Here is a 27,784-nt window from a genome sequence, read left to right as displayed (position 1 = left end):
GACAAGCCCAAACAGAGTGGCAGAGGGTACTTCATACGATACCTAAGTTAACCATGAGCTTGACGCGCCCCCCATCCAGCTCCAAACGCAGGGTGTCAGCAGAGTCCCTGGAGGTAGTAGCCACCAGCAGCCCATAAGCTCGCTGGGACATGAAGCGGAAGGACACGTCCTCTGCCTCGGTGTGCATGACCATGGGCATGATGATCTTCATGTACATGCTGCCGTCGTAGCTCAGGATGGACGCCTCTGCAGAGAAGAAAGGAGGGGATCGTCAGGATGAAGGATGCCAGAGTCTGCCTTTGTTTCCAGGGTAAGCAGAGTAGAAGGAGAGGGCACCAAATTAGTAGACAGGTGGCTTGTGCTTGCTAGACCTCCATTGCCACTTTTAAGCTGTATGCAGACCCCTTAAACTCTGAGGTTCTATTTCCTCATTTGTAAAAGGCACCTGATGGCACTGGTCCCTGCCTTACCATGCTCACTGACTTGTCAATGGTACCACATGAAATAATGGATGTGAAGGCATTTTGCGAAAGTGAAAATGCCCTCACAAATGGTAGTAATTCTGTATGCTGTAGACACAACAAAGCAAAACAAGACACTAAACAAAACTTGAGTCCTGTAAGTATTTCATGAAGAACAGGAGGGAAGCAGCAGTTTATAACCACCACAGCAAACAAATACATACTTGCCAGAGTGCTGCTAGAAAAAGAAAAGAGCAGCAGTATAGCCAGGCCCCGTAACATCTCTAGTGGCCAGGCCTTGTAGAAGTTTGCTTGGCCCGTTCAAAGAAGACTGATGGAGCCAGGGCCAGAACAACAACAACAAAAGCTAAGGACACCTTTGGGAACCAGACATTTTACTTTTATTCAAATAGCACTTTTATAGGAAAGGAAGAAGCTCACTTTTATTTGAAACCTTCTCTAGTCCAAACACTTTGGTTATGAGCCCTCCACCCCCTCCGATATGTTATCTCATTTAACGCCACAACGTGGGTCTATCATTCCTACTTTCGAACAGAAAACCAAGGCTCTTAGGGGGAGCATGTTATCATCCCTAAGTTACACAGTCTGGATTTTAACCCAGTATATCCAATACCAAGTCCAGGGCCTGTAATGTAGCACCATGTTGCTCAAAACGTGAATTTGCTTAATCATTTATTTAGCAAATATTTTAGAGAACGCAGGAAGAGAGTATCACTCACATTCCTATGAAGCCAACTGCCACTGAACTCAGCAACTGGCACTGAAAAGGTCCTTACTAAATATTTGCTACATTCCTATATGCACTATGGAGGGTACAAAGGTGAAGCAGACAACATCCCCTGTCCTGAAGGGAGACTAAGCACACACAAATAACTGTACTAGAATATAAACATGGCTAAATGACCCAGCAAAGATATATTGATAAAGCCAGGAGCATTCAGAAGAGAGAGGCTATAGCATGCAGGTGAGTAGAATTGATGTGGTAAAGTCTGAAGCTGGTCTTGATAGATGGGTGGGGTTTTTAATGAAAGAAGTGATGGCATCAGATTTCACAGGTAGATAAAACAGTATCTCTATACACAAAAAGGAAAGAAGAGGGGTATGCTCAGATAATAGCAAACTTCAACTTAACAGAAGTGTCAAGCATATTTTAAGAATAGTTATACAAAGGTGCTTTGAGATTAGAATAAAATCAATGGACTTTGGTAGATACTGGGAAGTAAATGAATAGTTTTAGATTATGAGGTACCACAATATGCTCATTCGTGACTATATACCAGGCGCTCTTCTAGGTGTTGAGGACACGACTGAACAAAAGAAACAAACATCTTCTGTCCTCGTGTATAAAAGGCATAGGAACACGGAGAGACCAGGCAGACCACATGGAAGGTTCTCAAAATAGTACATCATCATCATACACCCAACCTTATTTACACAACACACAAAAGGTCCATGAAAAAAATATAAATACACTTGTCATTCCTGGGAATCAACCTTCACCTGGGTAAAATCCATGACATGCTCATAGTTGTATATTATAATGTGCAAACTCTAAAAGGATCACAAATAAAGGTGTGGCAGTTACAGATACCATCAAAATGAAAAACATATTTTGAAGATCTGTTCTTAGATGAGAAGCATTATCTAAATGTAACACATGCTCAAGATGTAAAAGAAACGTTTATCTCCTGAAGGAGCAGAATCAAAAGATCAATAACAATAGCTAAAATTTATTGAGCACTTACTACTTGCCTGGTGCTTTCTAGGATTTTACATGCATTAAGATGGCACTTAATCCTCACAAGTACATCGTGAAGAAGACAATATTATTATATTTTATAGATACCAGGTCACACATCCAACAACTGGCAGAGCTGGAAGTTAAATGCAGGCAGTCCGATTCTCATGGCTGTATACATAATGATTCTGCCGAATTGTGAGAGAGTAATACCAGGAGCACACCCATGTTTCTTAGCACACAAAGTACATCTATAATGCTTCATGGCAGACTGTGGTGTTCTTGTGTGTGTGTGTGTGTGTGCGTGCACATGCATGCACACGTGTGCATATATATACATATATGTCATTATTTAAAGTTGTATTTTATGAACATATAGAATTATATAGAGATGATATGTATTTCTAAATAATATATTGTTATATATTACTAGGCACAATGCTGTGTGTTTGTGTAATTATGAACACCATTAATTATTACTATATACTTTCTACTATAGACACCCACACAAAAATACACTCCTTTTTAAAAGATGTTAGGGTATTCAGTGAGCCATGAGATGGTTGTTTTGATGCACTCGACTTAAATAATTCCAAAACTAATGGCCACTTTTATCTCTCTGGATATGTATAGTGACAGAATATATTCATAAATGAATGTATCTTTATGTCAATATTGGTAGTGTCAGAGAACAAATATCAGGTGGGTATGTAGTTAAACACCTAATGATACAAAATAAAGTATGTATCTCAATGTATACCTTTGTGTGTATCTTGGTGAGTATGTTCTACTATTAACATAGTATTTTTAAGGGGAGGGTGATGAAGCAAAAAACTTAATACAGGAATCAGCTGAAACAAAATTTGTTTCAGAATTCATATTAATTTGGTTAAAAGATTTCAAACACAAGGGGTACCATGAATGGAATACTATTCAATGGAAAATAAGTCTAAATAAGGAAAGTTATTTGACCTAAAAACTATCAGATTATTGAGTGTTGAAAGACCACCCACATCATGAAATGTTGACATAATAGTACTTACACAGTTCTCCTTTTTAAAATTAATTATTTATTTATTTATTTATTTATTTATTGGCTGCGTTGGGTTTTCGTTGCTGCACGCGGGCTTTCTCTAGTTGAGGCAAGTAGGGGGCTACTCCTCGTTGTGGCGCGTGGGCTTCTCATTGCCGTGGCTTCTCTTATTGTGAAGCACGGGCTCTAGGTGCACGGGCTTCAGTAGTTGTGGCATGTGGGTTCAGTAGTTGTGGCTCACGGGCTTTACAGTGCAGGCTCAGTAGTTGTGGCGCATGAGTTTAGCTGCTCCGCGGCATGTGGGATCTTCCCGGACCAGGGCTCCAACTCGTGTCCCCTGCACTGGCAGGCGCATTCTTAACCACTGCGCCACCAGGGAAGTCCCCAGTTGTCCTATTTTGTTCCTCTTTTCCTCCTTTACTACTTCTTTTTGTCTTAAGTGAATATTTCCTAGCATATTATTTTAATTCCTTTGATGGTTCTTAACTAAATAAGCAAGTAACTAAGAGCCACTTTCTTAGTGGTTGGTCTAGGGCTTACAACATACATCTTAATTTATCAGAATCTACTTCATATTTATACTAACTTAATTCCAGTAAGATACAGAAACTTTACTCTTACATAGCTTTCTTCTGGTCCTCCTTTTTGTGTTATTATTGTTATTCATATAATGTCTATATATGTTTCAAACTCAAAAATACATTGTTATAATTATTGCTTTATAAAAACTTCTTTTTATGAAGTGAAGAAAGGAGAGCTCAGATATATTTATAGAGTTTTTTTTTAAAAAGCTTATTATTTACCATGTCTGTCTCTCTTCATTTCTTTTTGTGGATTAGCGGTACCATCTGGTGTCATTCCCTTTCTTCAGTGTAGCTTCATTCATTTTTTATTATCAAATATATTACAATTCTATATGTTATAGGCCCAACAATACAATTTTATAGATTGTTTTATGCAATTGCTTTTTAAATCAGTTAAAAGAAGAAAGAAAAAGAAATGTGTGATTATACTCTTTTATCATTACCTACATAATTACCTTTATTGGAGCTCTTTGTTTTTTCATGTTGATTCAAATTACTGTCTGCTTTCACTTCCTGAACTTCTTTTAGTAGTTCTTATAAGGCAGGTATACTAGCAATGAATTCTGTTTTTTTGTTTACCTGGATACATCTTTGTTTCACTTTCACTTTTGAAGATGCTTTTGTTGGCTATAGGATTCTTAGTTGATATTATATTTTTTTCAGCACTTTCAATGTCAACTCACTGCCTCTGGCCTACATTGTTTCTGAAGAGACATCAGCTGTTAATCTTATTGTGGGCCTTTGTATATAATGAGCCACTTTTCTCTTGCTGCTTTCAAGATTTTCTCTTTGACTTTCAACATTTCTATTATAATGAGTCTGGATGTGAATGAATTCCTTTGTACTGATCCTACTTAGAGCTCACTGATGTGTAAATTAGTGTTTTTCCTCAAATTTAGGAAATCTTCAATCATTAATTCTTTAAATATTTTTTCTGTCCTATTCTCTCTCTCCTTTTTTTCCAGGACTGCCATCATACACATGTTGGTACACTTAATGATGTCCCGTATTTCTCTGATGCTTTGTTTATCTTCATTCATTTTTCTTTCTTCTATTTAGACTGTATAATCTCTATTGATCTATCTTCAAGTTTGCAGATTCTTTCTTCTGCTAACTCACATTTACTGTTGAGCCCCTCTAGTGAATTTTTCATTTAGATTATTGTGCTTTCAAGCATTTTAGATAGATAGATAGATAGACAGACAGAGAGACAGACAGGGATAGATAGGTAGATAGGCAGATAGATAAATAATCCCCAAATGATAGAAATTTTGGAATTGAAAAGTTGAAAAATAGATATATAAATATATATAATTTTAATCTCTTTACTAACATTATCTATTTGATAAATCATTGTTATCTTATTTTGCTTTAATTCTTTAAGCACAGTTTCCCTTAATTCCCACAAATCCCTTTGAAAATGTTTATAATAGCTTTGGTGTAGTTGTCTGCTAAGTGCAACATCTGGGCAGTTTCTATTGCCTGTATGTACTCCTATGTATGGGTCACACTCTCCTTTTTTGTGTATGTTTCACAATTTTCTGTTGAAAACTGGACATTTTAGATAACAGACTGTAGCACGTCTGGATACTGCTCTCCCCTCCCTGACCACCAGGGCTACTTCTTTCTGTTTGTTCATTCGTTTATTTGTTTAATGACTTGGCTGAACTAATTCTGTGACATATTTTCCCAGTAGTGTGAAGGCTCTGACGTCCTTGTTCAGATATTTTTCCATTTTTTATCTTTTAGCCTGTCTTCCTAGGTCAGTATAAGCCACTTATTGCTCAACTATTATACCTAAGCCCCCTTGGTCAGTTAATTTTTACTCATTATCTGGTGGATTTGTGTGACTTGGAGACTGCTTTCACAGTTCAGTAAGCTTAAGACTTTGCCTCACGTTCAGCCAGGGACTAGTACTTGGAAGTTGCCCCTCCTGTCACTCCTGAGTCGGTGCAGTCTTGGGAATATGCACAGTCCTCCAGCCCACCAAGAATAAGTGTGGTTTTAGCTTTAAGCCTGGTCTCCTAGGAGTATCCCCTGGCTAAAAGCAGCTTATCGTTCAGTCAGTTAAGAGGTTGTACTTAAGCCCCTTGAGCCAATAGGCTCTTCCTCTTACTGATGGATATATGTGTAGCTTGGTAATACTTTCAAATCTTCCCCATCTCCTTCTCTAATTAGCTCTGAGTGAGTGTATCCCAGCAAATGTGTACAACCAACTAGACTCCATGGTTTTCTCTACCCCTGATTCTCTTTGCTAAACTTCTGACATGAGCAAACTTCTGGTCTGCCATTTCACTCATTGCTACTGGTATCATAGATCTACCTGTCCCTTCAGAATTGATAGTGACCAAGATCACCATTATTTTCAAAAGTCCTTTACCCATGAACTTCTCTAATCCTTGTTCTAAACAGTCAGGCAGAGTTGTAGAGCTCTTCATCCTAATAACTTGCATCTACCCCAGAGCAGAACCTCTGTGCCACTACACAACCCAGCTGTGTGCAGAAACAGTGGCCCACTTCTCCCTGAGTGACATTCCCATTCTGAAAGTGGGCATGGGAGGAAGATGATAGGTCCTGGTCTTCTCAGCTTGCCCCTCCTAACACGAAACATGACTAAGCTGGGGCAGGGACAATTGGAGCCCCTACATGCTTGACATGCCAAACCTGGGATAGAGCTTCTGCTCTATGAATGGAGATTTAGTAGGAGAAGTGAGCCCTCTTCTTGGCTGTGCCTACCAGGAATATTGCTTCTGCAACACGGAACTGGGGAGAGTTGAGAGGCACCAGTAGCCTGACCATCTGAGGTGAAACTGTAGTCCTGGTGAAACTGTAGTCCTTGTGTAACTGGTTGGAGAGGGAGATCCTGTCTTCTTGGCCACAACCACCTGGAATGAAGCTTCCAGAACAAGGAGCAGGGTTGGGGTAGGAGAAGGGAGCAGGTTGTGGTTTAAATACCATAGCTCTCACTTTTCTTAGTGAGATTTAGTAGATCTCTTAAATAAATGTTTCTCCATTTGTTGTATGTCCTTAGAACAATTTTCAGAGATTTTAAATGGTTGTGTGTGTTTTAATAATTTTCACCAGTTAAATGGTTGTTTCACTGGGGAGATCTGCTAAGTTCCTCGTCCAGCCATTCTAGAGTTCCCTATTTTGATTATTACAAATGTCTTATATATCTTTTCCCATAAAATTCTTGGACTCCAGATTGAGGTGAGGTTCCCTGGTTGGTAACACTTTGCATTTGTTGTTGCACATCACTCCTGAAGAAATTAAGCACACGTTTTGTTCACCTCAACTGGAAGAGTACTCTTGGAAGCTTGGGCTTGTTTTCCTCCAGACTTTGCCCCACATGCCTTCTCCCTTTGCTGATTTTACTCTGTAACTTTTGCTGTAATAAACCATGAACATGAATATAATATCTCGAGTCCTGTGAGTCCTTCTAGAGAATTATTCAAATTGAGAGTGGTTCTGGGGACCTCTGATACCCACATACAGTTGTGCTCAGTGTACCGGGGGATTGGTTCCAGGACCCTTTGCGGACAACAAAATCTTTGGATGCTCAATCCCTTATGTAAAATGGCACAGTATTTGCATATAACCTACAAATATCCTCCCATATACTTAAAATCATCTCTAGATACTTATAATACCTCATACAATATAAACGCTATGTAAATAGTGTTAAATACAATGTAAATGCTCTGTAAATAGTTGCCAGTGTGGCAAATTCAAGTTTGGCTTTTTGGAAATTTCTGGAATTTTAAAAATATTTTTGATCTAAGGTTGGTTGAGTCCATGGCTGTGGAACCCAAGGACATTATCAACTGTATTCTTTGTTCTACATTCATAATGCATATGATCATTATGTGTTTGTTGTATATTCAAATATGGTCACTATTCTCACCATGCCTTTTGCCACAGTTTCTCCATTTCTGAGTAATTTTATTTCATCTTTTAAGTGCTTGGATTTTATGGTAACACCTTTTTATTTTATTTTATTTTTTGTTGTTTTTTTGTTTTAAACATACTCATCAGTTTATTTCTTTTTTTTTTTTAACACCTTTATTGGAGTATAATTGCTTTACATTGTTGTGTTAGCTGCTGGTGTATAACAAAGTGAATCAGCTATACGTATACATATATCCCCATATCCCCTCCCTCTTGCGTCTCCCTCTCACCTTCCCTATCCCACCCCTCTAGGTGGTCACAAAGCATATGGTAACAACTTTTTAAAAAGAATTCACTAGTATTATTATTACCAAAGTTTGTTCATGTTTGTGAAAGTCTATTTGTGCTCTTGATATTTGAATTGCATCGTGGTTGCGTGTAATTCTTGAGTCACACTTCATTTCATGCAGAATTTTATAAACTTTGATTTATTGTTCTTGAGATTGTATAATGCCAAAATTTCCTCTCATAGGTGGTAAATGATGTAAATTTTGTATAAATGCCTAAAGAATATTATTTTATTCCTTGAAGCCCAATGACATAATCAATACACATCTCAGTGTTGAATATACTATATCTGATTTTCTTAGAACCCATCATGCTATTTTGAACTTTATAGAGTCAGTTCTTTATATTAAGAACAAATTTCTGGTTTGATGCCTTTAGGTAATCTCTTTGTTAAAGTACTCAGTTCTTCTGTTTCTGAGGTCCAATTATCTTGTCTGTCCTCCATATCTCTTAGTTTCTTTATTATGGATTTTGGTTCTTTGACTTTTCATCAGCATTCACTGTGAAGCATTTTCCTTCTATCAATACATCAATATTTAGCCATGTATTCTCTGCCCCCCTGTTGTTACTAATTATTTCAAATAAGTTATGTGATCATATTTTGGCTCTCAGATAGTCCATATACAGTCTCTCTTTTCCATTCACTCATTTAATTTGTTTTTACTTTTTCTTTGAATTCTTGTACCATTAATTAAATTCTCTTAAAATATTCTATAGGGCAAATGAGCTACAGACTATATAGCTCATGGGAAATTTTACTGTCCTTTGGTTTGTTTTCTTCTAGATCAAATTCCTTCAGTTTTCTAAGCTATACCTATGTTTTTTTAAATTTTATTTGCCTGATGTTTTCTATTTGCACTGTCATGTCATTGTCTTTCCTGCTCATACTCAGGTGGCTCTGTCCAGAGTTTCTAGTTGTTCACATATAGTTTCAGTGACTTACTGGCTCCCAGAGTCATCTACAGTTTAATGGCTTCATATTTTTAGTTCTATGTACTTTTTTTTCCTGTAGGCTGAGAGATAGCAATGTGGAAGGAAATGGATGGGAGAAATGAAGAGCTCAGCCGAGACTGTGTGTAACCTTCATTTAGCTTTCAGAGCTGTGCTTTCATTTCTGAATTCAGAAATTCAGAATTTTGTTAAATGTCCTGTACTCAAAGACAGCCCACCTGGTTGAAGAGTGCATCCCAAGGCCATGGTGGTGGGAATGATACATTAGAACTTTTGAGCCCTTTAGCCCTGCTGACATCTCTTTTGATCCTCAGTCCTGTTGTTTCTGTTACATGCATTTGCCTCTTACAGACATTCCCATTATTCTTCACTCAGATAAGAACATCTACTCAATCTATTTCTTTCCCTTTATAACGGTATTTTAGGGATAATTCTCAATATTTTTATATCAACTAGACAGTACTGTACCTGAGGAACACAGGCAGGGTTGGCAACCTCATCATGTTTGACCATTCCTCTTAACTTGGCTTCAGAATCATTTATCTTGCTCCTATTTTTTGAGACTTATGACACTGAGTTGTGCCTCTTTCCTTACTTACAGCTGATGATTATTTGGCTGGTATACCCTTTTCTGTTTAACTTGAAAGAGAGAGTTTCTGGTAGGCAACTTTCCCCTACCATCTTCCTACTTCTTTTCATAATCAAATTATTGCATCTAGCACCAAAGGAACAGATAGGACATAATCAAAATGGAGGGTTCTTTAATATTATTATAAGCATATGTTGTTTTAGATGTGATGAGGTCCTAATCAAGAAGATAAGTGAAAATTATAGGGAAAATTGACTGTAGAAAGTAAATGGTACAGAGAAGTTCTTCTTGCCTACACAAACTTGGAAGTGACACCATTTACATTTCCTGTAGTTTTAAAGGAGAAAGCCAGATTGGTAGGCATGGACAGGGAAGGGATAAAAACAAAAGCACTAGACAACACAATCGATGTAATGCTGCTAATGAATGCAAGGGGCCCCTTGACATCGATACAGTACCATGAGCAACTAGCAATGTGCTTTCATGTAGTAGACTTCCCAGGTCTCACTTCGCACTTAGCATACCAAGCAGACTTCCTACACTATCCACCGGCCCTTAAGTCATCTACTGTAGAGAGAAGATACTCTCATGGCCAGCCCTGTAAGCAAAGTACCAATAAACAATCACCCACCTCACCATCTTCTCTGTTTGTACCTTCAAGACATCCTCCTGCTCACTCATGCAGCTACTGGCCTCATACACTCCCTAAGTGTGTTTTATTCTAACAAAGCTTCCAAAATACACAGATTGCTTCCTCTCTACCCAAACTGGGCTGATCTTAAACACTGTGCAAATCTATGCAGGAATGCCCACCAGGTTCTAATTCTGTATTTTGCAGCAGCAGGAGCAACATACATTTCTAGGTCTGAGCAGACCCAACAGTAGCCAATAGTTCCAGGGAATCAAAACTGATACGAGGTGATGTCCTCCCTCTTATGGACAAGGCTGAGAAGAACTAACTTTTCACATTCTCAACATCATGCTGCCATTACATACAGTTCGATTGCCTTCCCATCCCCAAACAATTAAAGCACTCTAAAGCCATGACAGAAGCATTCTCTTTAGTCATGACAACCCAAAGTATCTCCAGACATTGTCAAATGCCTCTTGGGGAAAAAATCCCCACCCCCAACCCAGGTGAGGATCATAATGATGATCCCATATGGGCTAGAGTATATGGATTGGAGTGATAAAGTTAAGACTGAAGGGAGATGCAGAGGGTCCATTATAAAAGAGCTAATAAGCACAATTAGGAAGTTTGGATATTAGTTAACATAAGAGGGTTTTTAAGACAGGAAGTGACATGATAAGACTTGCTTTTTAGGCTAACTCTGGTGCTGCAGGGAAGACAGAATGGCGTGGTAAGAGATTAGATGCAATCTTACCCAATTTTCCTCCAGATACTATTGCCGCTGCTTTATTTTGCAAACGTATAATGAAATTTCAAAACAATATTTATAAATGATGGTGGTATGTTTCTTAGAATTGATCTGACTCTGAGTCAGTTCAAGAAAGCTCTATCGTGCAGAGCTGTAATTACACATATGTAATTACACCTATTCAGAATCATTGCTCAATGTGCTGTCACTATGAGTATACAAGCTTGGAGTTAGAAAATTTGGGTAGAATCCTAGATCTGCAAATTATTATTATATATATATTTTTTTAGCCATGACTTGGAGTTAGAAAATTCGGGTAGAATCCTAGATCTTCAAGTTATTTTATTTTTATTTTTATTTTTTTGGCCTCACCGGCATGTGGGATCTTAGCACAGCATGTGGGATAATCTTAGTTCCCCGACCAGGGATTGAACCCATGCCCCCTGCTTTGGAAGCATGGAGTCCTAACCAGTGGACCACCAGGGAAGTCTTAGATCTGCAAGTTATTTAACTGTGAAATATTCTCGGGCTTCAGTTTCCCCATCTGTAACATGTATAATAATAATACTGAATCAGCCAGGATACTAATAGGAAATAGACGGCCAACTCAAATTATGCCATTTGATGAAGGTTTAATAAAAGTAATATTTACAAAGGTAAAGGTAGGGAATAGTGAACCCTCCAGAGGTAATATGGTATTTAGGGCTATTAAAAGCAGACCCATATTATTACTATGCCTAGGCCTGATAGAGCAAGGGGAAGGTCAATTGCCAGAACCCTGAGGGGGGAGTGGAAGAGGGAGAGAGAGAGAACAAGGGTGCACTATGAGTGCCTCACAAGACTGTGACCTTATGTCAAGGGGTGCAGCCAGTTGGCAGCCATATCACAGACAAGAAATTAAATATTCAGACCTCATTCTCATCATTCCTTCTCATCTTTCTTGCATGCTTCCCATTGGGCAAATTCAACTGGAATACAAAAGGGTAAGAGAGGCTGTTAATGCAATCCCTATAGGATAACCTTCCAGGGTACAAAGCTGAGTAAAAAAGTATGAAGAAGAGTGAAGAATGGATCCCGGGTTGCAAAGAAAAGCTATCCATCACAAAGGTGAGCCCAAGAGAATGACTGCGAAGATATCCAAATGTCTGAAATTAATGGGTCCTCAATGAATGTTACATGTGTACGTGCACACACACGTGTTTTAATTTCCCCGATGTCTAGAGATGACCCATTGCTTTCACGTGCAGATACTTCCATATTAGAGGCAGCATTGATCAGCAGAAAGAGCCTAGGTGTCTGGAGGCCAACATTCCACTCCCAGCTCCACCTCTTATGGGCACGCAACCTTAGGAAAGTTGCACATTCTCTGACTTTCCTTTTCCTTTATGTAAATCTTCAATCATTTTCAAAAGTCATATAAGAAAATATGTTTGAAAGAGCTCTGCAAACTGTAAAGTGGAATGTAATTGTGAAGGGTTAAAGTGTTTTGTTAGTCTTCCTCTTTATTATAAAGTCTACTTTGGTTAAATAGAGAAATAAGGTAGATATTCTGCTTTCTTCTGTTCTCAAATTCCCTACACAATGGGTCTACTTTCATAATAATGGTAGAGATTGCATTCAAGAACACTAGAGTCCTATTATTTACCTTTGATAATAAGCATGGCTCATTACAGTCAAAGGCAGACTATGTTCAGTGATTGAACCTGGCATCCAGCTATGATTTCCATCCTGAAAAACAGACAGCACTATTCTGTAGACTTTCATTTTTGCCCAAAGCTTGCAGCCTCACTCTGTCATATTCTTCCTGTCAGTATTCCAGAGAATATATTTGCTCTCTCATTATCATTGATGATCGGTTACTAAAAATTTGAATAAAAAAAGTTTTACCTCTGATCTATCAACAAGGATGACTGATTGCAGGTATGGAACTATACTGAATGGATTTGTATACTTATCACCTTTACTTTATTCTAGAACACTGTTAGACAACAGCATTGAGCAGACACAGTAAAGTGATTAATGGCCAACTTGCAGCCTGTCCTGGTTGTGTTTCCCAGGCTAGTTTTTGATGTTTTCATTCCCAAATGACTGGATTGAAGGCTCAGAGAACTGTTCTGCACATAGCTGTGCTCACCAGAATGTGATCGCTCCATTATTGTCTAAGGCCAGACCAGAGAAACAAGTTCTCCAGGGCAGCAAAAGAGAAGACACTTTCTACTTGCCAACTGTTCTGCATTGTCGACCAGCTCAACAAACCTCAACAAACCTCAGTTATGTACAGATTTCTTTCTTTTTTTTTTTTTAATTTATTTATTTATGGCTGTGTTGGGTCTTCGTTTCTGTGCAAGGGCTTTCTCTAGTTGCGGCAAGCGGGGGCCACTCTTCATCGCGGTGCGCGGGCCTCTCACTATTGCGGCCTCTCTTGTTGCAGAGCACAGGCTCCAGACGCGCAGGCTCAGTAATTGTGGCTCACGGGCCCAGCCGCTCCACGGCACGTGGGATCTTCCCAGACCAGGGCTCGAACCCGTGTCCCCTGCATTGGCAGGCAGATTCTCAACCACTGCGCCACCAGAGAAGCCCTGTACAGATTTCTTATAAGGAGAGACTGGGCCAGTATTTCAACATGAACCAAAATCAAATTGTCTAGGAATATAAAATACATTTCCTAGAAAAGTCAAACCAATGAAGAAATTGCCAGAAGTCTAATTACCTGATTAAAGTAGAATCAGTCTCTTGTGATTTTATATGAAAAAAAAAAAAAAAAAGGAATACAGAAGTTGTAAAATTACTCTTTCTGAATTGCAGAGAAATTTAGAGTTCAAAACTTAAAATTCACCTGCATTCAAACCTTTATTTCAAAACTGAGGAGACTGAGGTAATATTTAAGAGCTTTGATTTTTTTTTTCTTAAGGAGATATTAAAGACCTTCCTTTTATTCCTATTTGGGATCCTGCTTCCAAAATCAGGCTGTACAAAATCAGCAATGATCTGAAACAGATGAATCAATAGATCGATACACACACACACACACACACACTTAAAGATCTATTGAAGCACCTAGTTCAGAGTACTGTTGATACATATATATATGATATACATATATCATATGTATATAAGATATATATGTTATATATATGACATATATGATACGTATACAAGCTATTCCCAACACTACTTAAGCAGAGTTAACTATGGAATGGAAGTACAAAAGAACTGTGACAGTGCCAGACATTGCACCCAATTCACGATGGACATGAATTAAAAGATATTTTTTTCTAAAGGCTGTAATTAAGAGAATTAATAGAGGGACATCTCACAACTCTACATTCGTGTACAGTAGAATCTAGAGTCGTCCGGGTTAATAAACTAGCCTTGGAATTGAATTCCACATAGTTTTGCAAAACTTAGAATGTTGTTAGAGTGAATGTTGGATCCTATGTAGTGTCTCAGGTTGACACATCAGTTCATCAAGCCCCTGGCCAACTCTTGCTCAGTAGAACATGCTCTTCTACATCATATGTGGTATTCATTTCCAAATCATTAGGGCACATTTTTAAGCTAATAGTTGGGCTTATTTAATCAAAACATAGTATTTTACTTCCTATTATGTTTCCCGGCACTGTGCTAGACTGGGGATCTAGAAATCGACAAAGTCCCCACCTGTGGAGTTTTAATATTAGCTATAGTCTCCTGGGGGTAATGTGAATAGAAGTAACCTTGTTAGTTGAGTGATATAAGTGGCAAGTAGCTACTGTAACACACTAGGGAGAAAAAAAAATCAACAGGCATCTCTCTGATTTTCTTATTCTCAAGCCTTCTATCAATATCATGGTGTAAGACCTTTAGAAGAGTAAGACATCAGCTAATTTTATCAAGGCATAAGCCACAGCCATGGAATATCTAACAATTATGTCTCAATTCCTTTGTCCTAAAAGATGGGGGTGCATGCTAGGGCTACCACTTCCTAAGGTAAGGGACACTGGGGAGGCTATTACGCAAAGCCTGATGTTATGCTTAGCTTGCCAAATTAAAAAAGAAAAGTTGTAACTATCTGACCCATGACTAGGATGGTTCATATGTAGGCTGCTACTGCGGTAACAATGGAGAGCACAGCTAAAATTAAGCTATAAACACTTCTTCTTGTCAGGCCCCCATTCCCCTGCAAACAGAACGTTGTTTTACAGGGCTGGCTAACTGTATTGTAAATTATATTACAGCCTGCAGCTCAGGAGTTTCTAAGTCTACAGGGAACAAGTTATCTGGCTCTGCCAACATGCTTAGCTTGCCAAAATTGCATGTGAGGCACACCAGTCTGAGAGAGATTGCTAAAACTTAGAAATGAGTGGGCCAAGAACAGCACTGGAGCAGAAGAAGAAAGTTACATGGTACATGACATTAATTTGTCCCTAAAGTTTTCCTCTTGGAGCTTCTTGATGACTCAGCGACACTACCCAGCAGTCCCTGAGTCAACACTTAATTATACTGTAAACCACTAGACAATCAAGGGTGCATCTAATGAATGGGTGGACAGTTTCTAGTACAAATGAAAGGCCCCTCACCTTATTATACCACCCTCAAAATATTTCTGGTTTCTTGTTTATTCCTCTAACTAGCAGAAGGTATCTCTATCTGTTTTCATGGGGGGTTTTCCTTTGCTCTTTTGTTTTCCTCAGAGTTGACCTAGTGTCATTTTTCTAAAAACAAATCAAATCATGTCATTTTCCAGTCAAGTACTTTCAATGGCATCACAATATCTACTACTTAGCATTGGATTCTGTCTTTGATGATCTGGCCCGTGGTCACATCTCCAACACAGTTTTGCCTGTCCCCTCTGTGCCCCTTCAGTTTTGCCATAGAATACACTATGGGCTCCTAGAATATGACCTGCTCCTGTGACTCTGCTCATGCCACTACCTTCGTATGGAATGTTCTACAGTCCCTAACCAACTGGCTAATCCTGGCCTATCTACTAAGAGTAAGCAAGGCTCATTGACTCTGCTTTCAAAACTGAGTGAGTCTCCTTTTCCGTGTCTACTTCCTTAGCTCAAGTCCCCATTCTCTGCCTGCTACCTGGACTTCTAATCTTCCCCCTACTTTCATTCTTCACTCTCAATAGTCTATTCTCCACTTGGCAGCCAGAGCAATCACTTCCTTCCCCTGATCTACCCTCCCATGGCTTCCTAATGCACTTAGAATACATTTGTACTCCTTGCCTGACTCACAAAGTCCTACACAATTTGTTTCTTCTCTGTAGGGTGATCTTATGTCTAGGTTTGACCCAGACAGTTCCATTTTACTTCTATTGTCCTGGTGTAATTATTAATAGCACCACCTTTTATTCAAAAGTATGCCAGTTTGGACTTAAAGACAGCTGGTCAACCTACTTCTACAGCTCATCTTCTACTATTATCTCCTTGTCCATTATAGCCCAGCATGCTGGCCTCTTTTTGTCCTATTGAATAGGACACAGCAATTTGTTCCTGTGGTCGGGTATTCAGCCAACCTGTTCTTCATCATGGAATTACCTGCTCCCTGATTTTTTTGCATGGCTTGCTCCTTCTCATTCATACCTTGGTCCTAACAGCTTAACTATTAGCTCCTCAGAAAGGTATTCCCCAATCACCCTATCTAACTGTCCGTTTCCCCCTGCATGTTCTATCACACTGGCTCATTTATTTTTCATCCCAGAACTTAAAATGTCAGGTTTTTGTTCATGTGTTTATCTGACACCTCCTTCTAGAATGGAAGCTCCATGAAAGCAGTACCTTTTCATGTTTACTACCATGTAGCTTCTTTTTAGAGGAGTGCCTGGCCTATAGCAGGTTCTCAGTAAAATAGATGGTAGATAAAAGACCTCAAGCATCACCTTCTCTGTTCAGTCTATCCTGGCTACCTGCACTCCCTTTCCAGATAAGATCGACCACTCCTTCTCCATGGCCCCTTTCTATCTGGTGCACACATATATTACAGGCAATGCCTACAAGACTGTTTTTGTGTGCCTTTCATTTTAGTTTACAAGTTTGCTTCTCTCTTCAAGCTGCAAGCAAATCTGAAGGCAAGTGTATTTCCTGCTCATTTTTTTGTTTCATTTTGTTTGTTGTTTTAAACCTTGTATTTCAAACTTACTTACAGAAAAGTTGCAAAAACTATACAAAGCATTCTCTTACACCTCTCACCCTATTTCTCCTAATGCTAATATCTTGCATAACCATAGCATGATTTTAAGTAATAGGAAATTAACATTGGCATAATATTTTTAATAAACTTCAGATCTTTTTCAGTTTTATGACTTTTTCCACTAATGTTCTTTTTCTGTTTCAGGATCCTACACTGCATTAGTTGTTATTTCTCCTTAGTTTTCTCCAGTCTATAATAGTCCCTTAATCTTTCCTTGTTTTTCATGTCATTTTAAAGAGTACTGGTCAGATATTTTACTAAATATCTTCAATTTGAGTTTTTCCAATGTTTGTTCATGACTGGAGTGAGGTTATGCATTTTAGGCAAGAATACCATGAAAATGACATTGTGTCCTTCTCAGTGCATTATATCAAGGGGTTCATGATGTTGACATGTTTTTTTACTAGAGATGTTTTCTTGATTACTTAAGTTGGTATCTCCCAGGTCTTTTAAGCAAAAAAGTTAAATACATGTCTTTTCCTTTGTACTTGATAAATATCTTGTGGAAGATACTTTGAACCTATGCAAATTCTGATTCTCCTCAAACTTTCACCCACTAATTTCAGCATCCATCAGTGGATCGTATCTGCAACATTTTTTACTGCAGTATTTGCCTAATGGTGATTCTCTCTTGCCCTCTTTCCTTCCACATTTGCTAATTAGAATTCTATTGTGTTCTTATTCACTTTTAACTTCCCTGCTAATGCTTATCATCACATTTCTGACACACATGTGCCTCTATAAGTACAGATTATAGCAGAGCAATTATGCTCTCAGGCTGTATACAAGGCCTGACAGGAGCTAGCTTTGCAACTGGACAAGTTGCAAAGATTAACAAAGATTAACAAGTTAATCTCTCTGAGCTTCAGTTTCCTCATTAATAAAATAAGGATGATTAGCACATGACTCATTAGACTCTTGGGAGGATACTCAATTCATTCCTCATCAGTTCAATCATCCATTCAGACACTGGAGATACAACAAACAAAAGAGGCCATTTTGACTTCTTTAAGTCTTGACTAGCCCAGTCCTAGACGTATATTAAGCATAGCAGGGCTCCAAAATTGTTTTCTAAGTTATAAATAATTAATAATTGTATAGTTTCCTTGCCAATTCTGGATTCTTATGGATTTCAGTGAGTACTCAGATGCCATTCCTCACCAACCAGAGCCAGTTTTTCTCAAAGTTTCCATGACGTGAGAAAAATCAGTGGTGTGCCCCGCCCCTAACAGGTATGCAATTTCAGTAATTAATTTTTTCCAAACATATCAGAATCCTAAGAGGGAAGCCCAATTAAAACACAAGTACAATCTTTAATGAAAGGTAAATGTTAAAAGTTCTTAAAGGAGGGGTCACCTCCCTCTCAACCACTCTCTTTAGGTCCCAGTCTATGGAGGGGCTGGATCACCTTCTCGTGGGCCAGAGGAAATATTTGAAGATGGAGAGAACTGTAGCTGGTAAATGTTATTGCTAGCTCTGGGGGGTGAGGCTAATACCGCTGCTCTGAAGCTTGGCAGGTCCCCGGGGAGCACAGACACGCGGGCGAACTGATCACGCAAGCCCAGTCCAAATGTCACTCTAACATTTGCAGAGCTGTGTGTAACTGCTTAAGGAGGGGTTTCTAAAGAGAAGGTCAAGGATGGGAAAGCTGTTTGGGGAGCTGAAGGATGTACTGGGGAAGGTGCAGCCATTTTGTGGAGTATTCTTTTCCCTTCACATGAGCAGGTTTTGTTTTATTTTGTTTTATATTACCCTGTGTACTTTTTCAGGCTGGCGCTTGCTCATATAGACAGATAATCCTTCAGGAGGGCGAATGCCAATCCTCTGGGCTGATTTTAGGGAGGAAGGAGAGATTATATATTCTTCTCAACTTTATGTCAAACAGCATTTATTTTATGTTGTTTTCATTTTTATCCTTTTAGTCCTTAGTTGGTTTTGTATGTCTATAGTTGGCCCTTGACATTTCAGAATTTAACATTCACAATTTTGACATTTTCCCAAAGAGTCTGAAGAGTTATGCTATGTGGTCATATATAATTGTAATCAGTCCCATTGAGAGCAGGAAGTACAAGAACTTAGTGAATAAACCTGGCTGAGCACTCAGCATCCATGACCTCAGTAAGGCTAAGCGGTCCTTTATTTAACTTTGAAATGTTTCATTCAAACAAATAGAAATAAAAATATAATAAATATATGTGTATCTGAATCTGTTTTTTAACTCCTAATATTCTGGTGTATTTGTTTCAGATCCTTTTTGAAGAAATAGAATGTTACAAACATAGGTAAATCCCCCTCATAGCAGTCCCACCTTCCTCCCCAGAAGTAACCTTTTTATTGGGATGTTGATCATGTCCAGGCATGTTTTTTTTTTATTCTTTATATATGTAGATCTTTACATAAAGTACTTTGGATTATATGGCATGTTTATAAACTTTACATAAAGGGATCACGCTGTACGTTTATTGCATAATTTGCTTTTTTCATTCAAGACTATGACTTTGAGGTTTACCAATGTTGTTACATGCAGCTCTAGTTCTGCTCCACTGCTGGATGGGATTCTATTGTATAGAGATACTACAATTTATTTATGTTCTCTCATGCTGATTTAGATCATTTCTAATTTATTTTTAATTGCAAGTAGTGTTCCAATGTACATTCTGGTAATTACCTAAATACGAATTTGTTAGAGAGTCTCTCTAAAGCATTTACATAGATGTACAATTATTAGGTCAAATGTCATGCTCAATTTCAATGCTAAATTGCACTCCAAAGTGGTGGCCTTATTTCACACTCCCACTATTTAGTATATGAGGGTTCTCATTGCTCCTCCTCTTTGCCAACACTTAGTATCATCAGAATTATTAATTTTTGCTAATCTGGTGGTTTGAAGTAATGTCACAATATTATTTGCAGTCTCAGGCTTACTATTATGACTGTACATCCTTTTACATGTTTACAATCTACTTTGTTTTGGCATCTATGATTTGCTTACTCATATCCTTTGTTCATTTTTTTGTTGTGTTCCTTTTCTTTTGATGACTTGTAGGAGTTCATTATACAACTTATAATACCAATCCTTTGTATATTACATATATTCATTGCCAACAGTTTCTCCCAGTCAGTGGCTTATGTTTTTTATCATGTTTTTCCTTGAAAAATTTATCGACATTTTCTTTATGGTATATGCTTTGTTTCTGGCCTTTTTAAAGAAATCTTTTCCACACATAGGTCATAAAGCCATTCACCTTTATTTTCTTCTAAAAATTTTAAAGTTTTGCATTTTAAATTTAAATTTTTAAGTATTCAATTTATTTTCATGTTTGATATAAAGATGAAATCTAATTTTTCTCCATATAGATAACCAGTTATCCCAGCACCATTACTGATTAGTTTGTCCACTGACCACTGATTTGTAACATCCACCTGGTCATGTATGAATTTTCTATATTGTACAAGACAGTTACTGAGCTCTATTCTATCCCACATGTCTTTATGCCTGTGTCACACTATCGTAATTATTATGGCTATAAAATATGTCTTGATATCTGGTAGGACAAGTCTTTTCTCTTGTTCTTTTTTTTTTCTTCCTCCAGAATTATCTTGGCTATTTTGGCTCCTTGCATTTACACATGAGTTTTATAGGGTCAGCTGTGTCAGGTTACATAAAAAATTCTGTTGGGATTTTGAGTAGAGTTGTATTAGATTTACGGAATAATTTAGGGAGAACTGGCATCTTTATGTTATTGAGTATACGCATGAAATGATAGATATTGATGATTTACTCAGAACTTTATAATCTTCAATGATACTTTGGCATTTGTCACTTTTTTCCATAAAGGTCATGAATCTTTTTAGATTGATTTATAGCTTCTTTATATTTTTGTAGCTATCGCATACAGGATTTTTTTTCTGTTCTACATTTTAATTGGTAATTATAATTGCAGAGAAAAGCTAATAAGGTTTATATGTTTATCTTCTAATCAGCAAACTTGCTGAAATCACTTTTAGTTCTAATAGTCTGCCAAAGGACCTTCATGGACTTTCCACAAATAAGGAAAGTTCAGTATATTCCTCTCCAATCTTTATGCATCTGATTTTCTTTTCTTATTCTCTTGGTTAGTTTCTCTATTTCAACAATAAATAGAAATGATAGTGGGCATCCTTGCTTTGTTTCTAACCTGAATAAATATGATATTTGCTATAGGTTCTTGATAACTTCCAATTATCAAGATTAAAAATTCTATTCCAATCTAAGCTTGTTCAGATTATTTTTAATAATATATATTGATTATATCAATTACTTCCTTGGTTATTTCAATTACTTCCTTGATTATTTAAATTATTTTGCTTTTCCACCTTTATCTTTAATATCATTATTACTATCTTATATTAAATTTAATTAATATATTTCCTGATGTTATCCTTACATTCCTAAGAAAATCCCTCCTTGTTTATGATGTATTTTTCTAAATACAGAATTATATTTGCTGGTCTTTTATTTTATTAGAAGCATATATTTAATGCACATACAGTTGTGCTTTGGAATGGAAGATATTATAATGGTATAAAACTGCGCCTGTGTTGGTTTCCATCCATGTTGATTCAGTTTCTGAATTACACCGAGGTCTTCATGACGGGTGGTCTCACCACTACAGAGGTCCCATATTTAAACTTCAGCTCTAGTGGGTTTTAATATTTAAAATAAATAAACTCAGGTACATTGTTAAGTGTGAAATAACTATGTGTAGAATGAATAAGGGAATTAATGCTTAAATGAAATAAAGAAGAGACAGAAAGAAAGAAAAAAAAAAAGAAGAGAGAATTTCTCATGGCAAAATTTCAAAAAGTGATGATACTTTTAGGTAAAGTAGTTTGTTAAGAGGAAACAAATGAAAAAACAAAACACTTAAGGAATTTGCTTCTGTAAAACTCATTTCAGACTTGCTTCAGGAGGAAAGTAAGATTGCTCCAATATTTTTCTGATCCTTCAGAAATAAAGAGATCATTTGTTCATTTGACCAATGATTGAGTCTTGATCACAAATAACTTCTCAGAGGAAGCAGTGTTTGTCTGATGTCTTTTTGTAACTTCAGGCTAAAGGAGGTTCTATTGTTCTCACCCTATGGGCGGCTGCCTCTGGAATTCCTTTAGCCTTAAAAGCAATCTCAGTGTATTAGACTTTTCTATTATCGTGGATGTAGGAAAAATAAACCACTCTCAAAAACAGTTGAGAAATAGCATGTAAAGTAGACCGAATGCCTCTCTTCTATTGACCCTCACATAAACTCTTCAATTATCAAGATAAAAGACATGACACTTTGAGGTATTGAACTTTGTTTTAATGTGACCATGTTTAACCCCAATTTACTCACTTCATATGTCTTTGTAAAGTCCCTTTCAAGCTAAAACTCCCTTTTCTCCCTCCGACGGCACCACCTGATTTTCTGATAGTCAGTAAAACAGCATCCAGGAGAGGGGTTGTCATCATTTGGCCAGTTGGGGCTATTTAGACAAACACAGTAGTTATTTCACGATAAAACTGTGAGGCAGTATAGTTTACAGTCCAAGAATGGAGATTCTAGCCCCAAAAATCAGAGTCTAAATCTCAGTACTGTCCTTATTAGCACTGTGACATTCAAAAAGTTACTTAAACCTCTAAGCCTCAGTTCCCTCACTAGTAAAATAGATATGAGTAATACCTACTTTATATTGCTTTTATGAAGATTAAATATGATAATGTTTGTTTAATACTTGGCATGGTATGTGGCACATAGCTAATAAATGTTAGCCATTATTATGAGAATCAGCTTCTCTGCCAAGTAAAATATATAGAAAAATCAAGATGGACCTATTGCATGGAAGTGAACACTGATAAATCACTAAGCATGTGGCTAATATTAACTATATTTGGAGCCCCAAGCAAATGGCAAGCATTGAAAAATGGGACTGAAAGCCTCTAGAAGTCAATCCTTCACTCCTTGCTCTGTGCCATGTCGCCGTATTAGTTGCTTTTTATGCTGAAATAAGAACGTGGCCCTTGAATAACTGGAACGAAGTGCAATAAATCTCTATGGGGACCGTGGTGTGGAGGGACAGGTAGGGACCAGGCATGCAGGATATTCTGGATAATAAGGATTGGAGATTTTATTACAAGTGCAACAAGAAACCACAGAAGGGCTTTTAGCAGCAAATGAACAGGATCTGATTTATACATGTACATGGATGACCTCTCTTGTGTCCTCAGTTTTCTCACTGGTAAAAAGAAAGCCTTAAACTAGAACAGTGGTTCTCAAAGTATAGCTCCCAAATCAGCAACATCGGCATCACCTGGAAACATGTTAGAATGCATATTCTCAGGCCTCACCTCCTGAATCAGAGGCGTTGAGGTGGGCACCCAGCAAGCTGTGTTTTACTAAGCCCTCTAGGTGAACTCACACACACTGAAGTTTGAGAGCCACTAGACTCAACAAGCTCAGATATTCCTTTCAGCTCCAAAGTTCAATGTTCCTAATACGGTTAAGTCCTTCACAATGCAGGTCACGAATCCTGGCAAGTAAGACTAACCAGCTAGCATTTTCATCACCAACATTTTGTTTTACAGAGGAATATCCAAAGGAAAATAACCACCTACCTAATGCACAGATCTCATGTCAGTACACATTTTATATCCTGAGCCAAATTTGTAATAAGATGAAAGTGGATTAAATATAATGCCACACTGACCTACAAATCTTGTCTCACAGTTATCAAAATGAATTTCCCTAAATCCTATTTCCCCTATATGATTATCTGGTCGGGTTTATACAAAATTCTGAGACCACTAGAAGGATTATATCTGCCTCTGTGTTATATAAGGATCTATACAAAGAAGGTATTCAATCAGAGGCAGAATAGAGTGATGAAAGGGAATTCTGGTTTCACAACTGATCTGAAAATCAGAGTTAAAATGTGGAAAGGTTCTGGAAGATAACCGGCACACTCAAATATAGTTAGCACTATATTAACGTGTGCTTGAAAAACTGTTCATAAAACATAACCACATAACTATGTTCCATAAGATAATTTTCAGACCGTATTTTACCAAAATCTGCAGTCTTAGGTGTGGGTACCTGACTAGCTAAAATGGACTCTTGGATCATATATATAAAATTGTTCTTGGTGAATTCCTAGAGATTAACAGAATCTAATAACTATCCAACAGAATCATTTTAAAAGACAGACATCAAACATGGTCTTGTTTAGCAAATCCAGGAATAGCAAAATAAAGGAGCATATCTTCAAATTTAAAAAATATATTCTATTTTTTTAGCAGCAGTTATCTATTCTGTAAGCATCAGAGATACTTATTGACCTAGTAGAATATTCCAAGCTACTCTATCCCACAATGGCATGTCATTTCTCTGAACCATAATACCAATTTGGAAATTATTTGTGTACTACTATGGGCTAGCTCTTATCCTACTAACTTGTATTCATGCTTAACTCTTTTATGAATCTAAACCTTGCACATATGTAGACATTGTACCCCTCATGAGATTTTGAGAAGCTCTTGAGCAAGTACTATGGCTTCTGTTTCTATGTATTTCTTAGCAGAACTGGGCATAGTGCATTACACACATTAGATGTAGAATGAAAATACTGATTATGAATCATGTTATTTGGGAGGTATACAGGGTGAAAATAAATATATTCAGGAAAGGTACAAATGCATCTATTGTTGATATTAAATGGGCACAGTCTAGTAGTTAAGAGCATAGATGGTAGAATTACATAGTTGGACTCTAAGCTTAGGCACTCATGAGTTATTTAACCTCTATTTTTGACTCTCAGGTTCCTTAACTGTAAAGCAGAGATAACAGTATCCACCTCAAAGAGTTGCAAATATTGACTAGATAATGTACATGATGTTTAATACTTAGAGATCAATATGTGATAGCTATTAATAATGATAATAATAATAGATATTTATAGCATGGGATCTATTCAAGATATATTTTAAAATTTGAGTTACACAACTTCAAAAGAACTATGATATCCCTCAAACTATCAAACTATTCTTTTTGTTCAGACACAGACATGGACTGAATGAACTAGATCTCATTTAGTTGGGTATTAGATTCTCATGATTGATTATTAATTAACACATGATGGAATATTATGCAGCCATTTAAAAATCATTTTAAAGAACATTTATCAACATGGGGAAAGTGCATGCTAAAACTTAAGCGTAAAAAGATTAAGGTGCTGTAAATGTAATATGATTCAGTTTTGTTAGAAATTATTAAATTTTATTTAGTTCATATATATGTATGTGTGTATATATATATGAGAGAAGTATACTAAAGAGTAACATTTGTTAACTGTGAGTAGTGTAATTATGTATTATTTTATTTTTCTTTAAAATTTTCAGTATCTACCAAATTTCTACAGTAAACATCCATTAATTTGATAATCGATGAAAAAAATACATGTAATTTAAAATAATAAAAAGGGCAAAGATTTTTAACAACATAGGGAAGTGCTTATAATACAGTGTTAGGTTTAAAATCAGAAATATCCAAAAAATTAAGTGTACTCTCTCCTATGCATAGGAAAATGCTTACTATACTAAAATGTAAATTATAGTTATTTCTGGTTGATAAATTTGGGTAATAGTTATCTTTTACTATCTCTTTTTCAATATTTCCCAGTTTTTTCAAATTGGGCATATGCTGAGTTTATTATTAATTTATATACATACATATATATATGTAACATATACACACATGTACTAACACATACATATAAATTTGTATATATTTATATACATATTTATAGATAGATATTTAGAGATATATTCCCTCTCTCCCAAGGGAACTCAAGTCCTGATCCTTTATCACAAATTGTCTCTAAATCAGCAGCGCTTAGTTACCAGCCCTGGTATTTAACCATTATAATGCTGTGTGACTACTGAGTTTTCTGAACAGAGTATCCGGCATAGCTAATTCCATATTTCTGGGAAACACCACAGAAACTAAGTAATAGCAGGCATAAAACATGCAAATAAGAAATTAATAAAGAAAAATACACGGATTATTAAAATTAATTGAAGAAAACAACCTAAAACAAATAAATAATTGTGTTTTGATTTTTCACGCTGGTGAAGATGTCAGTGCTGAGGAAGGGTGTCGAGCAGTAATTACAGCCTAGTGACAGCATATGAGCTGGAAGACTATGGTACACAGTTTAATTTGTTGTTCTTGACTGAAGCTTCTAAACCTAAAATAAAAATTTTTAAAAGCCAAGTAAGGTCTATAACCACAGGGGAGGGAGGGAACTGAATTCTGTGTTGTTCCTTTATCCTGCTGTCAGAGATCTGCCCATCCCCAAAATGTACTTTCGTAAAATCATAATTACCAGGTTCTGGCTGGTAGGCAGCTCCCTGCAGCAGGGGAGTGCCTGACTGACACCACATGCTCCCTTCCCTGTCCTCCTGGGACTGGGCCTGAAGGACAAAGAAAGGAGGGAAGCAGGAGTCCCACCCCTGCAACACTCAATAGCCTTGACCCACAGAGTCTCCCACCAGTAGTCCCAGGAGCTAGGGTAACAATTTAGGTCGAAAGATTTTGTTATTGGATGGCAATGAGCATTGAGGGAAAGAGCACCCACTTAGAGTCAGAGGACCTGAGTTTGTGGAACAGCTTTGCCCTTTATTGTATTACCTTGGACAGCTTCACTCCTCAAGTACAAACAAGCCTACTTTAATAAGATCATGATTATACAATACTTCACAGCACTCCTCTGCTCAGTGTTTATTATGGGCCAATCAGAGGTCTATATTTAAGAGAAACAAGAACAAAACATGACCAAAAATGACTTACAGAAATAAAACAGGAGATGACAGAATTGAAAAACATTGCTAAAGTTTACAGGAAAAAGAACCCCCCTGAATGTTTAGGAGATTTTTTCTTTTCCCAAAGTTCATCTTTAAAATAGCATTTTAAACAACATTTTAAAGTACCACAAAAAAATTGGAGTTCACTTTGTTTCTCCCCCTCTCCAATATCACCTAAAACTTTACACTCAACATATATCTACCCACCAGCCACAGGAGCATCCCCGGGGAGCCTGTTAGAAATGCAGAACCTCAGGCCCCATCCCAGACCTACTGAGTCGGTATCTGCATTTCCACAAGATGCCCACATGACTGGTGTGCAGATTAAAGTCTAAGAAGCAGTGACCTAAATCTGATCTCTCATTTCTCACTTTCAAGTGTCACCTGGATTGGCCCCTTTCTCTTGCTTTTCATTGCCATTACTCTAGTTTAGACCCTATTACAAGATGATTTTTTTTTTTTTTTGAAAAGTCACAACTGATTTATTTACTGACTCATTCTTACACTCATTTATTCATCAAATATTTACTGGGACCTACTTAGTGCAAGGCCAGGTGTGAATGCTCCAAAGAAAACATTTTCACTTTGAAGATAGGCAGATAGCAGGAATAAGTAAGGGTGAAAGTGTGAATGTTTTATGGGGAACATGCAGCAATTCCATTTTGCTGGAATATCCATGGTGAGTAATGGAAGGAGGATGAGAAACTTGAAGACCAGGATCAACATCCCACAATGGCCACC

General features: G+C 37.3%; 1 protein-coding gene across 1 annotated transcript in view; it reads right to left on the bottom strand.

The window, feature by feature from the left end:
- The window catches only part of LOC118889935 (neurexin-3), a 745,585-nt gene that overhangs the window by 173,374 nt on the left and 544,427 nt on the right, over positions 1-27,784 (bottom strand). Inside the window, exon 9 of the mRNA XM_036842062.1 lies at positions 43-246. Within this exon, the coding sequence (XP_036697957.1) occupies positions 43-246 (204 nt within the window). The remainder of the gene's footprint in view (positions 1-42; positions 247-27,784) is intronic.

This window comes from Balaenoptera musculus, chromosome 2 (genome assembly GCF_009873245.2).
Source record: "Balaenoptera musculus isolate JJ_BM4_2016_0621 chromosome 2, mBalMus1.pri.v3, whole genome shotgun sequence".
In the NCBI taxonomy this organism is placed as follows: domain Eukaryota; kingdom Metazoa; phylum Chordata; class Mammalia; order Artiodactyla; family Balaenopteridae; genus Balaenoptera; species Balaenoptera musculus.
The sequence above is the reverse complement of the archived record's forward strand: the minus strand, read 5'-3'. Positions and strand labels throughout refer to the sequence as shown.